This window comes from Ammodytes marinus, assembly GCF_949987685.1.
Source record: "Ammodytes marinus genome assembly, chromosome: 5".
Classification (NCBI taxonomy): Eukaryota; Metazoa; Chordata; class Actinopteri; order Uranoscopiformes; family Ammodytidae; genus Ammodytes; species Ammodytes marinus.
Window position 1 is genome coordinate 16,181,839 of NC_137234.1, and position 15,980 is coordinate 16,197,818.

A 15,980-nucleotide genomic window follows, 5' to 3' on the forward strand; every position below is an offset into this window, starting at 1 on the left:
ACTGAATGAAAAGTGTTGAAAACTGTCTCCAATGATAAATAACACCCAACTTGGAAATGAAGCCCTATATCCAAAATTCCGAACTACCCCTTTAACCTTCAACCCGCTTTTCAGAAAAACTTCATTAGCTGGATTCACTCAAGCTGGCAGCACGTAACTGAACAAGGTCTCATGCTCTTGAACAGTGATGCAAGATATGTTTACAACCAACAGCTTTAAAGTGTGCAGGAAGCCTCATATGAGCAGCAGAGTGGTGTGTAACCAAGATAAGCATTTGATGTAAATCCCCTGGGTGGAAGAACCTACAACATTTGTTTGCTTGTTTATTTGCTTGTTTGTTTGTTTGTTTGTTTTCTTGTTGTTTGTTTGTTTGTTTCTCTGTCTTACCTGAGGGAGGGAGAGGATCACACTCATCGTCCAGGCTACAGTCAACATGATTTTGCTTTTTCTTTTGGCCTCGCTAATGCCCAGGGGGTTGAGGATTGCGGAATGCCTGTCCAAGCTGATGACCACCGTTGCGAAAGCGCAGGAGTACATTGCCACCAGTTTGAGGAACATCAGCAGCCTGCAGGCGGCATCTCCCGCCTGCCACTGCACCGTGATGTTCCACACCGCGTCCACTGGCATTACGATGAAAGTCACCAGCAGGTCCGCCACCGTCAGGTTCATGATGAGGATCCTGACATGGGACTTGCGCTTGCCCCCGGTGCTGGCCGCCCACAGTACCACCAAGTTGCACACAGCTGCCACAGCGCACAGAGTGAAGGTGATGATGACTCTGACTTTTGCCGCGGTGGAGAAAGTGGGCAGTTGGAGCGCATCTCCATCGACGCTCTTATTGCACGACAAGGTTTGTCCCTGGCAACTGCCGTTCATTGTTGGATCCGTCATCTGGTGGAACATCATTAACACCGGAGTGGGGCTGCCAGAAAAAGAAAAAATAACCCCTAAATTGTGTCGTCCTTGTCCGTGCGCATCTCCAAATTTAACTCTAAAAAGCGGAGAAAAGGCGAAGAAAATGTTCTCTTTTAAAAACATGCTCGACTGGATGAAGGCTGCGTGCTCTTAAGACCACACATGGTGCAGATGCTGTCCGTTAAGTGACATCTGCATCATGGCTATACATCGTTTAAACTGTTAAACGGCGCATGCAGTTTTACTTAGTGCACAATACATGCCCATATTAAGCTTATTATCTGACATTTAGAAGCATGCAACGTGATTAGACAGAGACAATTATGGCACTAACTCACCCTAATTAATAAAGGAAAGGAAAAAGATATACGGCTGCTGAACAGCGCACTCGAGGGAGAACATGCCAGTAATAATGCAGTAATTAGCTGAACTTATACCTCCCGTCCTTTTTAATTTTCTCACTGTTCCACAGTCTTTGCTTCTATATTTTTTTAAACTGACTCGTTAATGTCCTAAAGGTAGGGGGGAAAGAAAGAAATCTGAAATGACATTTAGACTAGTTCTTGATGCAGATAAATATAGCTTACCTGCTTCACTTAGGAGCGGAGCTGACACTGAGCGCAACCAGGGATGTCACTGACTGAGCGTATATCTACTGCAGTGTCTGCAGCTGTTGCTTCAGCCCACTTCATCCCTCAGCTCTGACGCGAAAGATGTCAAGTGACAACAGCATCAGCCAGGTTGATTTCTGATCAATAACTGAGGAGGAATAGGGACGTCCCTTACGCTTAACAAAACACTGTGGAAATATCAGTTTACTTTAAAGGTAGCATGGTCATCATTTTAGATAGTTTCTCTTCATGTGGATATGGAAGCATTATTCCATTTTGGTTGAATTTATATGACAAAATATTGTACATTTGTAAGAAAAACATGTTAATAATTTCCTAAAAAATTCTAACATGCTACAAGTTTAGGGAAGCATACTCAAAACCACTGGCTCAAAATGAGGTTAAAAAATCACAGGTATTTTGTTCCATCAGGGAACATGACCAAAGTAATAAGGAAGGTGGAAATGAGAAAGAAAGATAGAAAAGCTTGAGTTGCCACAAGTGTATGTTTATATCACGCAGCTGAATCCCTTGAACTCTCTTGACTGAAAACTTTAGAGAAATCCAATCACTGAGTAATAATCAAGGATATTGTGACTCAAGTATGAAACTTGCCTAGTGTGAAATTCCCACAGAGCCCTTATAGATTCAATGCGTGTCAGTTGGTTTGAGGTTATGCCGGTAATGATTGCAAATATGTTTGGGAATATGTCCCCAGTAAATCACATTCTTGATTCACATCAGAAGGCCCTAAAAGCTTGTAGGCGTTGTGTAAAACTTTATATGTGCACATTTCTAGTTACATTATTGGAGTGCCCTTATTAAGCCAGTCCAATCTATATATTTTCATAATGAGATTTGATCAATTTTCTTTTTAAACACTGTGTAAACTATACACTACCCAAAGTTAGTAGACACCTGAAGCTGGTAGAGCATTTAGCAGCCAAAGAGATTGACATTGCAGGACTCCCAAGTGAATGATAACGTTGTTCTGTATAGGTTGGATGCTTAGATTAGTAACTGTTTGATAATAAGTTTGCAATATGAACTTAAAGGACAATGATGTCAATGGTTACAATAACAGTTTATCACAAAATGTGATTTTGTTGAAAGTTGATGAATGCTAATAATAAATGATAACCTGACCCTTCTCTACTGGCTGCTACATATGAAGGAGACCCCTCATAAAATATATGATGAGGGGAAATGCAGAATTATAATCACTTCATTGACATTCTCTTACAATTGCAGAGTCCCCCCAGACTCAAGGTCAAAGTCTGCACCTCCTTGACAGATTATTGCTTTCACAACTGCAAGTCAAAGCTGAGGAATGTCGAGCCATCTTCCATGAGCATTGAACAGGATTACTCTTTCAGAAAGAAAATTGCCCACTGGTTGCTGTCACTTGTCTCACTGGCTCCATTGAAAGTCGGTTGCATATAGGCTTGTTTACATTCACACTGATGGAGCGGGAGATGAGGTTGAGAGTAGATGGAGAGAAATTACCCACAATTTTGTGCTTTTTCCATTTTTCACTCCCTTTGAGATCTGCCACTTCTTCCTTTCACTCAATGGATACCCTGTAAACCCGAGCTCATCTGATGTATAGAATGATTTTCCCAATACAATGTCTTATTTCAACACTAGCCGTATGTGTGTTTTGAATGATCACAAAGTTGGTGGTTTGCCTCAGGGCACATAACTGTTGTACCAGCCACATGCAGTGTGTGACCGTATAGCCCAAATCTAGCTGGATACCGTTTTTTTTAATAGTTTCTACAATGTGATTTAAAACACACAAATAGCTTAGCAGATGGTCCTATCTGCCAATCATACATGGTTACACATGAGGAAATAAATAACAAAGAAAACAGAATAGCTGCATTAGGGCATGTCAGTCAATGTCACTCAACAGGTCTCACAGCTGGTTTGGTAAGTTATCGGTTGTTGGAGATGGATCAGTCAGCATCATGAGATCTAAGAATTAACTTCGGCCACAGGAAAACAAGTAAATGCACCCTTGTCTCAGGTCATAGGTCTTTAGCATCGGTTGTGTAGGGCCACTTGGCAAAAACAGTTTAATATTGACTTTCTTGGAAAGCTAAACATTGGGCCCAACCCTCACAATAGCTGGTTGTAAATCTGAGAGGACCTGCAAATTCAGGTGAAAACTATCTGCAGGTTCATGACTACTAGCAACCTGTTTCACTCAGTGCGTTTACATGCAGACTCATAATCGGGTAACTAAACGAATAAGACTTCAACAGGACTTTTAAACTGCATGTAAACACCTTTATCTGATCTACTTCGCACACAAATCGGCACAATAACGGACGGAGAAGAAGATAAGTCGGATAAGAACACCTAGATGTAAGGATTCGGGGGGGAGTTTGGGACACAGGTGCGGACCAAGGGGCTTCAAAAAGTTATCCCCGGAGGGGATAACCACTAAATCGCAATGCGATGACGGGGAAGGGGAGAAATCAAAAACACAACAGAACAGTAAAGGGCCACACAGGCTTCCTTAAAGAAATAACACTTAAAACAACCAACTAAACCACTGCTGCCAAGCAGCTGAAAACACACTCAAAGAACTCAACAGTTTACTTCAGAAAGACAAAACCAAGAGAACACTCAGAGAGAACCTCTCACAACCTCAGAAGGCGAGATAATGAGCAGCACAGAGCACTGGGATCTCAGAGCATATATCATCTCCTCACACCTGGGTCCAATCAGCCAATCAGTGCCACACACCAGATTGCAGTGAGGGAATCATTCACCATTCTCACGGAGACGGAAGATTCCGTGCCCTGCCAGGGCTGAAATCCTCTGTTTCCTCACACCTAGATAACTCGTTCATTGTCGGCCTTCTCTTTGCATGTATACAGGGATCGGACATCGCATATCGGAATTTGCTTCTGCACCTGCTCGAGAATCCCTGCAGAGGATTTCACAAGGAAGTGGAAGGAGACAACGTAAAAAAAATAGTAGGGTTATTGTATAGATAGTATATAAAAATATAAATATAAATAAATATTTATATATATATATATATATATATATATATATATATATATATATATAATAATAATTTATATATATAAATATATATATATACAGTGTCGTGCGAAAGTTTGTGAACCCCTTGAGCCTTTTGGAATTGTATTTATTTTGACCATTATTAATTAATTTTTTTCAATAACAGTATTTTTTATATGAAATAATAGATGTGTGTTTATCAATTCAACATTTTTATTTTCCAGAAATCAATTGTTAAAACAGTTAAAACAAATTATTTGACAAATGTTGTATGTGCAAAAGTTTGTGAACCCTAAGCTGCATTGCTTAAATCGAGCAAGGTAAACACAATCAGGTGGGCCAATTGATTGATGAAATAGACCAATGTAATGAGAGACAAATGTGCAACATCAAAACTCTATTCCTGAGATCCTCTGAGATTTTTTCCCCTTTGAGCATGTCTGACCTGTATGGGTTCAGTTTGGTGAGCCTAAACTGACCTGGTTTTATATTTGTTTTATCTAGTGGCGCCCAATTTCTTCCTTCAAGATCTCTCATTACATTGGTCTATTTCATCAATCAGTTTGGCCCACCTGATTGTATTTACCTTGCTCGATTTAAGCAATGCAGCTTAGGGTTCACAAACTTTTGCACATACAACATTTGTCAAATAATTTGTTTTATCTATTTTAACAATTGATTTCTGGAAAAGAAAAATGTTGAATTGATAAACAAACATCTGTTATTTCATATAAAAAATACTGGTATTGAAAAAAATGAATTAATAATGGTTAAAATAAATAAAATTCCAAAAGGCTCAAGGGGTTCACAAACTTTCGCACGACACTGTATATATAAATTATTGCCGGAAGGGAACCGGACGTGGCTCTTAACCACTTGTTGAAAGGACTACAACGCCACCTAGCATAGTGGAGACAGCCATGCATCGGACATTTATCCGATTACTGAAGGGCCATGTATACTCAGACAAGTAACACGGTCCGTTCGAGTGTCTAGTTCGGTATATGTCTTAATCCAATCTAGTTGTGTCATGGAAACGCACTGACTGTGTCATCTTTTTACATTGTCATTTTCCTACATTGTTAAAAACAATCTATCCATTCCTGCTGGATTTGATCAATCAACTGTTTCCAGAGTCAAGGAAAAACTTTAAAACTCAACAAGAACCTTGTGTGTACATTTCAGATGCACCATTACGAATTTGCTATAGGTTTATGGTATGCAGAAAGAATGCTAACTATTTATGTAAATGTTTTTTAAAGGGAAAGGATATCGCTTTGGTTATTCTATGTTTTTTATTTTCATAAAATCCTATACAATGATTAAAATGAGCAAAACCTTAGTTTGTCTCAGTGCTTTTCGACTTTCCTACCCAGTCTGTAACTTTCGAGCCCAATAAGATTTGTTCTTGTTGAGGACATGAATCTTAAAATATATAGATATTAAAATTTTAGGAAAACAGGGCAAAGGGCGTCTGGTAGCCGAGTGGTTAAGATGCATACCATGTACTGGCTCATCTCTGGTTTGACTGTGGCCAGGGACCTTTTTTCATATGCATGCCATACCCCCACTATCTCCCTATATTTTCTCTATATCGCTCCATCAGTGCAGTCAGTGTTGCACATGTTGGGGACTATTTTCAGCTACAGATGACACTTTATAAGCTTAAACTATAAGACTCATGGCTGGCTAAGCATGCTTGTTGGAAGGATCAATTTGATTAATAGTTTGGCCTTTAAAGGGGGATTAATTGACAATTTGATAGTTTTGGTTGTGTTGCTTTTACAACATGCACGTCATGGCTTTTATGCTGTAATTCTACAGTGTCCAATGACATGGGTCACAGATGAACAACATAATGGAATGACCAAAAGTATATTTTTTACTTATTGGCTAGTATCACGCATTGTGTTTTGAACCATTGCTTTTAGAAGCCTCTTTGATCACTGTCATACCGGTCCTGACTGTGAAGCCAGAAACTGAACCACCTCTTGAATTTATACCAGTATGGAGACATTATTGGCCTGGAATATGGTGCTATCATGAAGACACACAGTTGGCACCGTTGGGTACAACAGCTGCTATAAAATATATGCATTAGGTGTTATACAACCATGCATATAATCACCAGACCTGATGTATACCATACAAGGCTTTCCAACTACATAATGGATCTATTACATTATATGACAGTTGTAAACAATCATCTTGGATGAAATGTGACATTTTGCTCAGGACAAATGTATACATGCCTGTATGTACTGTTTGTGTTGCAAACAGTGTAAATAAATCCTGGCAATACATATGTACATGCAAAACCAGACCACCAAATCATAGCTCAGGGATTTGGATTTTCTTCTCTGTAAACCAGAATATAGATGTTTGTGCTTGTACCTGCTTTAGTAGCCCTAGATTTGGAGCTTTGTTTGGGCCCCCACGCAATGATTCAATTTGGTGGAATGTTTAGTTGCAGTATTTCTGTGGAATTCAGTAACCATCGAGATTGATGTGATTGATGCAATTAAAAAATGTCATGCCATCTAGCTTTTGTTCCTGTTGTATGGAGTTTAAACACGCGTGTAAATTGCTTTGGACCAAAAGTCTTCTCAGATCATTGTGATTGAATGTGTCTGTTTGGCTTTGAGAACGTGTGTATTACATTTTTGATTACATAAGCAAAAGTTCAAGTTAAGATTTTATTTTTTTATCATTTATTCAGAGTTTGACATTCAAAACCTCGGCTGATCTTTTTCATCCATACGGTGTGGGTGTAGATTGATCAGATTTGATTAGCAATATGAACAAGTTCACAACTATCATGACATATTTATTCTTCTCTTTTTCTTTCGTGTAACATCAGAGGTCCAACTCAGTGTCTTGTAGCCATGCCCTAGTCTCTGGTCCCACGTCAAAGAGGCTGGCTTCTGAAGGTGGTCTATAGGGGGCAGGTGGTCATAATATGCTCGACAGTCTGTTCAGGGGCACCACACTCGCATGCAGCGCTGTCTGCCAGGCCCCACTTCTTCATTGAAGATTTGAACCGACCGACCCCAGTTCATAGACGGTTCAGCAGAGTCCATTGCCAAGGTTTAAAAGGTTTTTCAAAGGTTTAAAAAAAAAATGCTTTTTTTCTGTACTGATGCTTATGCTATTTGAGACCAATTTTGAGAGTCTCTGATGTTTTCCCTTGAATTAGTTAGCAGATTTCCTGATGGATGTCATCAATAAGATTACAACTGAAAAGAGTCCTAGTCAATGCCACTTTAATCCAGACCAAGTAATGACCAATACCAACATGTATCGAAACTGAGAAAAAGACCAAGACTCAGACCCGGGCATGGAGAACTTGAGTCAAGACACGGAGCAGACCAGTGCAAGTTCACCATCCAATGTTCTACTGCCACAGTAATGATGGCAGCAAATAAATCAAATAATGCATAGGAAATGTAGTGATAACCCCAGCAGTTGTTCCTCACTGTTACTGGAAATAAAATCCAAATCCTCTTTGTCTGAGACAGGGCCGACGAGACAAAGACCTTTAAAAAGTCGTTTCTAGACCACTCTCAAGACTGATTGTGAGTACTACAACATTCCTACTGAGTACTTGCTATATATTTATGTTGTGATTGAATTTATGATATTGGGCTGGGTATAATTAAGATTGACTTGATTCTTTCGATACAGGAAAAAATTTAAATGTAAAATAAATGTTTCATTGGATTATTGGATTGAAGATAAATCTGTAGTGAATATATTTCTTTTTTGTCAATGACAAGCTTTGCAAATGTACCATCTTTGCTGATCTTTATAAAATATGCTTCAGATAGGGGTTGTTAAATAAAAATAAGTTTTCATAGAAACATAGTCATTTTGAAAATCACCCTTTTATGTACAATAGTCCATTTGTGTGAATCGATTGCAGTTAATCCTCACTTAACTGCATCAGTCTTTGCATGCTATAAAAGTTGTGTGTGTTTTTTCAGTGTTAGTTGCTTTAGACATCTTCTGAATGTATTAGAATGTAGGGATGGCTTTCACAATTCTCATTCTTCAGCATAACTGTATGGGAACACACAGTTTAATAATAAATAACACTTCAGGCTCTTTTCTTTAATATATTGAGGCTGGAATGATTCATGTGCTTGCCGGAGGAACATGAAGGGAGTAGAAATTACTGTACAACTGTTAAGGATACAACTTTTTATTTTCTCTATACTAAAGAAATAGCCAAGTGCCATTCTCTTCAATGAAAAAAAGACCAAGAACTTGTATTCTTCTTTGATTCTAATCTTCAGAACAGCTAGGCTCTAACAAAGTCAAACAAATATAAAATTGACAAAATATATTACCTGCATATCACCCATCAAACTTGCTGTTTTATGGGAAAGGAGCACTTAACAGCACTTTCTCACACACAATCTAGAACACTACTTCTGCTATATGTAACAATAAATATTGAAAGCTTGTGTACCCTGGTTAATTATTGTCACCATGATTCAGGTGCCACATATAGTGCATGTTGAGCGACTGAGGCATTGATCTGTTGAGAGTGCTGTTCATCTTTGAAGCAGTGAAAATGGTAATTAGTAATGTCACTTTGAAATGTGTCCCTTTTTAATTTGCACTTATGAAATGAGAAATAATGTTTTCATTGCTTTGAGGAGATTCAGGTCTGTGGTGTTTTGGAGTCAGTACTAGAATATTTGTAACTGGAGAACAGCCTTTGTGGACTATGCAGCATATTCAAACAGGAGGACGGCTGTTGACAAAAAAAGGTTGTGATGTGTCTCAATCATGTATCCAACAGTGAGACAATGTGAGAGAAAAGGGAAAAGAGAATAAGAAAAATTGATAAGGATTTTCATATCTCTGGATCAGTACGTCTAGAGATGGTGCCATTCAAGCCTGTCTTCCAAAAATGAATTAATCCACTTCTAATTTTCCATTCATATTTTTTTGGGAAACAAAGTGCTACATTCTTCTACCACAGGTGGTCCAAGTTAATAGTTTATGTACAATGTGTAAACATTTTATAGAGGAGACTGATGTTTACATTCTGAGTTCAGTTTAGACTGATTAGATTAGTTAAATGTCCTTGATTGAATTGGTCCTGTGTTTTGAGTTAATCCTTCATTTGTTTCAATATTAACCAAAGGCTGCTACCGTTCCCTTACTTTAAAGGAAAAATCCAACATTTTGGATAAAATCTTATTTTCAAATGCGATATTGTGTTTCCCATGTTTAAAAATGTTCCTCTTATGTGCAGATCAACACATCTAAAACAGGACATGGTGAAGTTGAATTAACACATCTCTCAGGCATAAACAAGCCAGTCTTCATTCAGAATATGTGAGTGAGATTTATGATAAATTGGACAGCTGGCAGCAGCTCTATCATACATTTTTCCGTCATGTATCAATGTAACAGGCTGTTGATGTAACAGGTATTAGATGGTCATAGTTGTCTAACGCAGTATTTACTAGACTCATCTCATTATAACAGCTTCATAGCTGTAAAACTGTATGGAACAATAACTGTGCTGCTTGAGGAATAAGTATTAGAATATTTTCTGAGGCCTGAACCTCTGGAATATGAGTGCCACTGTTGTCGACAAAGCCCTCTCTTCCTTTACATCTAGAGCTCTAGAGATTTATGAACATCCGTGTTGTGGTTTTCTGCAGTAAATATTGGTGTATTCTTGTTCTTACTTTGTTCATATGAATGACCACATCTGAGAAGCGGAGAAGAGACTGTCTTGTGCGGAACAGTAATGGCAACATACACTCTATCTTCCAAACATTTTAACAATCTATATGTAATTAGTTTGTCATTAAAATGCGTTGGCACTGTGATTACTTGGTCTATTCTGTATATTGTATAGCCCGCAGAGGCAAATTGTATTTTGTAATGATTGGCTATATGAATAGAATTGAATTGACATCTCTTTCTTTTTGTTTATTAAAACAGCAGTCTTTTTCAAAACAACATTCAGTTGTACAGAAGCTGCATGGAACTCCAACAGTAACTCAAAGGACGTAAACCGCCTCTAATACAGGGACAAATCCTAATTAAAATTATGTAAAATTATACTTTAAAAAAAATGTGTTGCTAGAACGTCGAACCTGCAATCAGTATGCAATGTAATCAGTGAGATTTCACCCACATAATCAAACCGCAAAACACTTCTAGTTCTAAAGTGTGTTATTATATCCAAATGTTTGACCATAAAAGCTACGGAACTGCTGCCTTAAGACCAGGAGCGATATTCATGCCAGGTGTTGGGGTTCCTTTGGCTGATGTTCTGAATGAGAGTATAATGAGGATGCTTAGTTGAAGGAATCTCATGAGGCAAGAAGAGTTATCTTTGTAAACCAAGTGCTTGTGTGGTGGTTCACTTCAGTACAAGAACTTCTAAGCAAAGAGTTTACCCTAATTAAGGTTTATTCTTCAAGACAAAGTCTGGTAGTATTCTTCGTATATATTTTATTATTTTTGACAGATCCCATTGTAAGACATGAACTAAAAATGGATCCAATTAAAAAGTAACAACAGTGTTAACCAAACTCTTTTCCGTTCTTTCCATGGTTGTTGTCCAAAATCTTTTAACGAGGGTAACACTTTACAATAAGGGTAAATTAATTAATAGTAAGTTTATGTGTAGTTAATGCTTATTAAGTTAATGCTTATTATGCATTAACTATCTGTTCATGCTTAATTATTAATGGTTAATTAATGCTTGGTTAAGCACAAACTATGCTTAGTTAACTAAGGCTTATTTAATTATTAACTAAGCATGAATAATAATAATAATAATAATAATAATAATAATAATAATAATAATAATAATAATAATAATAATAATAATAATAATAATAATAATAATAATAACAATAATAATAATAATAATAATAATAATAATTAAGGTATCCTTATTTTAAAGTGTTACCGTTGTGCTTACATCTGATAATAAGTGCTCAACGAACAAGGACTGCGGCTGTTTTGTGGATGTTTTGTCACAAACCGAGTTCAAAGTTCTTTTTTTTGTCATCTGCTCAACAATTACTATAGTGTTTGCAAAATGCATTCAGAAAATCATACAAGCAGTCCTATGGCCCGTGGGATGAAGCTGTACCTGATCCTGGTGGTGCGGTACCACACAGCAGCAGATAACTGTTTGTTGCTGGGATAATGGGGGTCTTTAATAATTCTGTTGGCCTTCTTCTATACAGCTAAAGGCTGTTCCATACTCTGCGAGAAGAAAGAACAAAGTTCTCGGTGACAGAGCTGCGAGAAGTTCTTTCTGGTCTGGACATTTCATACTTCACGAGAACTCAACTGCCGAACTCCTCACCGCGGCGCATTGTTACCATGGTAATTGACTCAGTAGCGCCAGCTGATTTCACTTCGCTTTCCTCATTGACTTCAGACTGACCAATCACACAATAGTTCTCGGACAAGCTGCGAGAAGAAAGTTCGGCCCGGGTGATGTGTCGAGAACAAGCTGCGAGAACAGCTAAACAAGAGCTGAGAGAAGAAAATGACGTCATCTTCTTCTCGCAGCTCTGTCGCCGAGAAGTTTGTTCTTTCTTCTCGCGGAGTATGTAACAGCCTTTAGTGTAGCGCTCTTCCATTGATGGCAGCCCCGGCCTTGTGATGTGCAGGGCAGTTTTCACCACCCTCTGTAAATTTGTATGGTTGTGAATGGTGCAACTGCAGAAGTAGAAGTTGCAGATTATCCTAGAGTCCATGTTGAGCCTTCTGAGGAAGAAAAGCCGCTCTCTTGCTGTCTTTGTGAAGGTATCGGTGCAGTGAGTCCAGGTCTGCTCTTTATCACTGGAGCACCAGATTTGAAAAAAAATTAAATATACACTATTTACTCAGGTTTGAACTGTTTGCTGAGCACATTTTTTCTGTATCTTTCAGTGAGAGCGATCAATTACTGTTAGGGGCCTAAACAAGCTGTCAACCAAATGCATCAATCATGATACCTATGGAATTACATTTGTCATGACGAGCGAGCGATAAATCATATGCATGAGAAAATTATTTAATTTCACACGCACTGATATTTACTGCAACAAGCAATTTTTAAGTCTTAGTGCACAAATTCAACACCTGAGAATAGTGCAGGCAGCTGTGAGCATGGTTATAAAACTCAGGGACTGCAAAGGCATTGTTTAAAAACCTTGCAATTCACTTGGTGATTACGAGTTACGTATATTTGTTGATTCTTGTGATTTTTTTTGGACAAAAGCAGTAGTGCTTTTATGACACCAGCGCCGGCTCTCGTAAAGATCTTCTATAATACTTGCATCAATTTTTGTAGCAACTCAAAAGGTTTTTCTCAAGTCTGTCTTTTAACCATGATGAAGACAATCTTTGCCTTACAAATGGCGCTTTTCCACCGCACATGTAGCTCGACTCGACTCAACTCGACTCGACTCAACTTGGTTTGGTAGCAGCACGGGTCGTTTTCCACCGCAAATAGTACCTCCTGAACGTGGGCGGGGTTGTCGTAAGGGGCTGAAAGCCTACTCCGGAGCAAAGTAGCAAAGCAGAAATTACGAGCAGTTGTTGCACTATTAACTGAACCAACCGCCAAAAACACGGATGAAAAATGTTTAAGAAATACCCCCCTTGTCTCTGTTTGCTAAAAGAAGTAGAAGAATATTGCTACGGGCCATTAAAAGGGATGGTTGTTGTCCGATGTGTGACTCTGCCACACAGTCAGCTGTAGGGATGCATCACGTACATCCCTATGCACGTAAACACGTCTCAGCCTGAATATTTTATTGAGCTAATCAGTTCAGTCCGAGGCTTGTAATGTAATCGCTCGCTATCATGTCTGTCCCAGCTGGCTACTATTTAGCCTAGCTACTAGCTGCCCTACATGTCTCCACTCGTATGTTAAAAGTAACTTCCCCAACAACCAACACTGGGTGAGCTTAGCGAATATATGGAAAAAAAATTTGGATCTGTGATGCAAATCAAATGAAAGAGAGCCAGAGTAGGCTGCACGCGGCATAAATACACTCAAAAGTCCCGGAGAGTTGGGGAGAATAAACAACAGAATGAAGCCGGTAGTCTCTGGCCAATCAGAAGCGTCGGCAGACGGCCGGCCACTGATTGGCCAGACAATAGTCTCTGGCCAATCAGTGGCCGGCCGTCTGCCGACGTCACCTTTTAGCATCGGCTCAGCTCGCTTGGAACCTAGAGCGAGGCGATACCAAAAAAGCAGCCGCTACCAGGTACCAGGTACCATGAAATTGCGGTGGAAACGCCAAAAATGCGAGTTGAGTTCAGTCGAGTCGAGTTGAGCTGATACCATGCGGTGGAAAAGCGCCAAAAGCTCAGCCATTTTGAGGTGATTTACTACCTGTTTCTGGAAAATAGAAATGTTCTACTAGCATCTTTTGTGCAAATATACTTATCTTAATACAAACAGTTTTTTTCTTATGTGAAAGACAGTGAGGTTTGAACACTCCATAAATCAAAATCAAATCAGTTTTATTTGTATAGCCCAAAATCACAAATACATTTGTCACAGTGGGCTTTACATTTCATACAATATGATACAATATGATACAATATGACACCCTGCCCTTACACCCTTAGCTCGGCTGAGAAAAAACTCCCAGTAAAAACCCTTTACCGGGATTTTATAAAATTGAAGAAATCTCAGGGAGAGTCGACAAAGTAAGGGATCCCTCTCCCAGGACGGACATACTGCAATAGATGTCATAAGTAGAGAAAATCACGAAGGAATTTGATCATTGACCAGGTGATTACATGGTAATACTAAAGTAAAGTGCGAATAGTGTGGATGCAGGAAGACTTCAGATGCTGCCAGAGGATCCACACCGTCTCGTCACCACCAGGGAAAACTAAGGTTTCCAGCGCCGGGATTACATCCCACGTCTCCAGGTGGCGTCCTTAACCACTGCAACATCTTCAGCGTTGATGGTCCATTCTCAGATGTTACCGGAGGGGGGACCAGATCCACACCGTCTCGACACGACCAGGAAAAACTGGAAGAGGACAGACAGGCAACCAATGAGCAAAGCAAAAATGAATTTAAAGATTGAACAAGCAAGCGAGTAGAAAGAGTACTATCCTGATGGACGGTGAATCAGTGCTGATGTGAGGCAATAGCAGGCGGGGAGCATCCATTCCTAGGACAGCTGATTCCGCACAGAACTCGGAGTCAGTCGAGTAGCATGGAGAGTGCTTGGTAGACATAGGGAGAGAACCCCCAGGGCATCGCTCAGCCAATCATGGAAGATAGACAGAGGAGAACAAATGTCAGAGAAATGGTATTATGCAATTAGCGTCGGCAGGACAATTTTTCAGTGGGAGGACAACCGCTACTCAGGCCCAGACAAACCGAGACCGAGGCAGCTCCTCAGGCTGTTAATAATAACGCTATAACAATGTTAAACAATATGAACACAATTAACATTAAATTACATTGATTTACACTCTACCGTTCCCCACCGACACACAATCGGGGCCAGCCCCCCAGACCCAGAGCCTGCCCCCCAGCACCCTGCCCCCAGAGAGCACGCCCCAGTGCGGCACTAGTCGAGGAGGACCAGGGCCATAGATAGAGAATAGACAGTATAGAATAGGGAAATAGCCAAATACACCGCTGCCACGAGGAGCAACCACAGCTGAAACCCCCGGAGGGGCGGCCCGTACAGCCCGCTCGGGCCCGCCGGACCGGCCATGCCCAGCCCATGAGGCAAGGCCAGAGGCGCCAAGCACAAAGGGTGCGACGCATCCGCCGCCGCCATCGGCACACCCAGAGCTAGGACCGGCCGGAGGAGTACCGACGCCGGGCAGCGAAACACAGACGCCAACAGCGACGCAACAGAGCGGACCGCCAGGCAGGGGTAAATGGTTAAAAAAGTTTAAAAACAGTTAAAAACTGTTAAAACGCAAATTGTATAGATTGCTTCTAACCACCCCAGGACAATCTATCCGCAGTTCTCCCGAGGCGGTCAAAAGCAACCCGCGTCTAAACGATTAAAAACATCGCATTGCCCACCTACCAGTGCAACAATTACACAATCTGCACCCGATGCCCCATTTCCACCCCACCCAACGGTCCAGTCAGGCAATAGCACGGCGCCACTGCAGACACCTGAGCACGCACCCCGACACCACCACATCCCCCGGCCACCCCCAGCCCAGACCACACCAATGACAGCGGCAGGCAGCGCCGCTGCCCCAGTGCCCCGCCGCCAGCCCAACCCCATCAGCCGACATGACCACCCAGCCAAGCCCCGGAGGCCGCCGCGACTGCATGTCCGGAGGCAAGGCATGATCCCACCCCCCAGCAGCGGCGCCCACGGTCAGACGCCAATTTGCCCCAGCCCGAGCGGCCAGGGCAGCCCACCGGAACAGCCCCCAGAG

General features: G+C 40.6%; 1 protein-coding gene across 1 annotated transcript in view; it reads right to left on the reverse strand.

The window, feature by feature from the left end:
• The window catches only part of gnrhr4 (gonadotropin releasing hormone receptor 4), a gene marked incomplete at both ends in the record, with an annotated part of 32,638 nt that extends 31,735 nt beyond the window's left edge, over positions 1 to 903 (reverse strand). Inside the window, one exon of the mRNA XM_080027653.1 lies at positions 388 to 903. Coding sequence (XP_079883779.1) covers positions 388 to 903 — 516 coding nt within the window. The remainder of the gene's footprint in view (positions 1 to 387) is intronic.
• Positions 904 to 15,980: the final 15,077 nt, after the last annotated feature.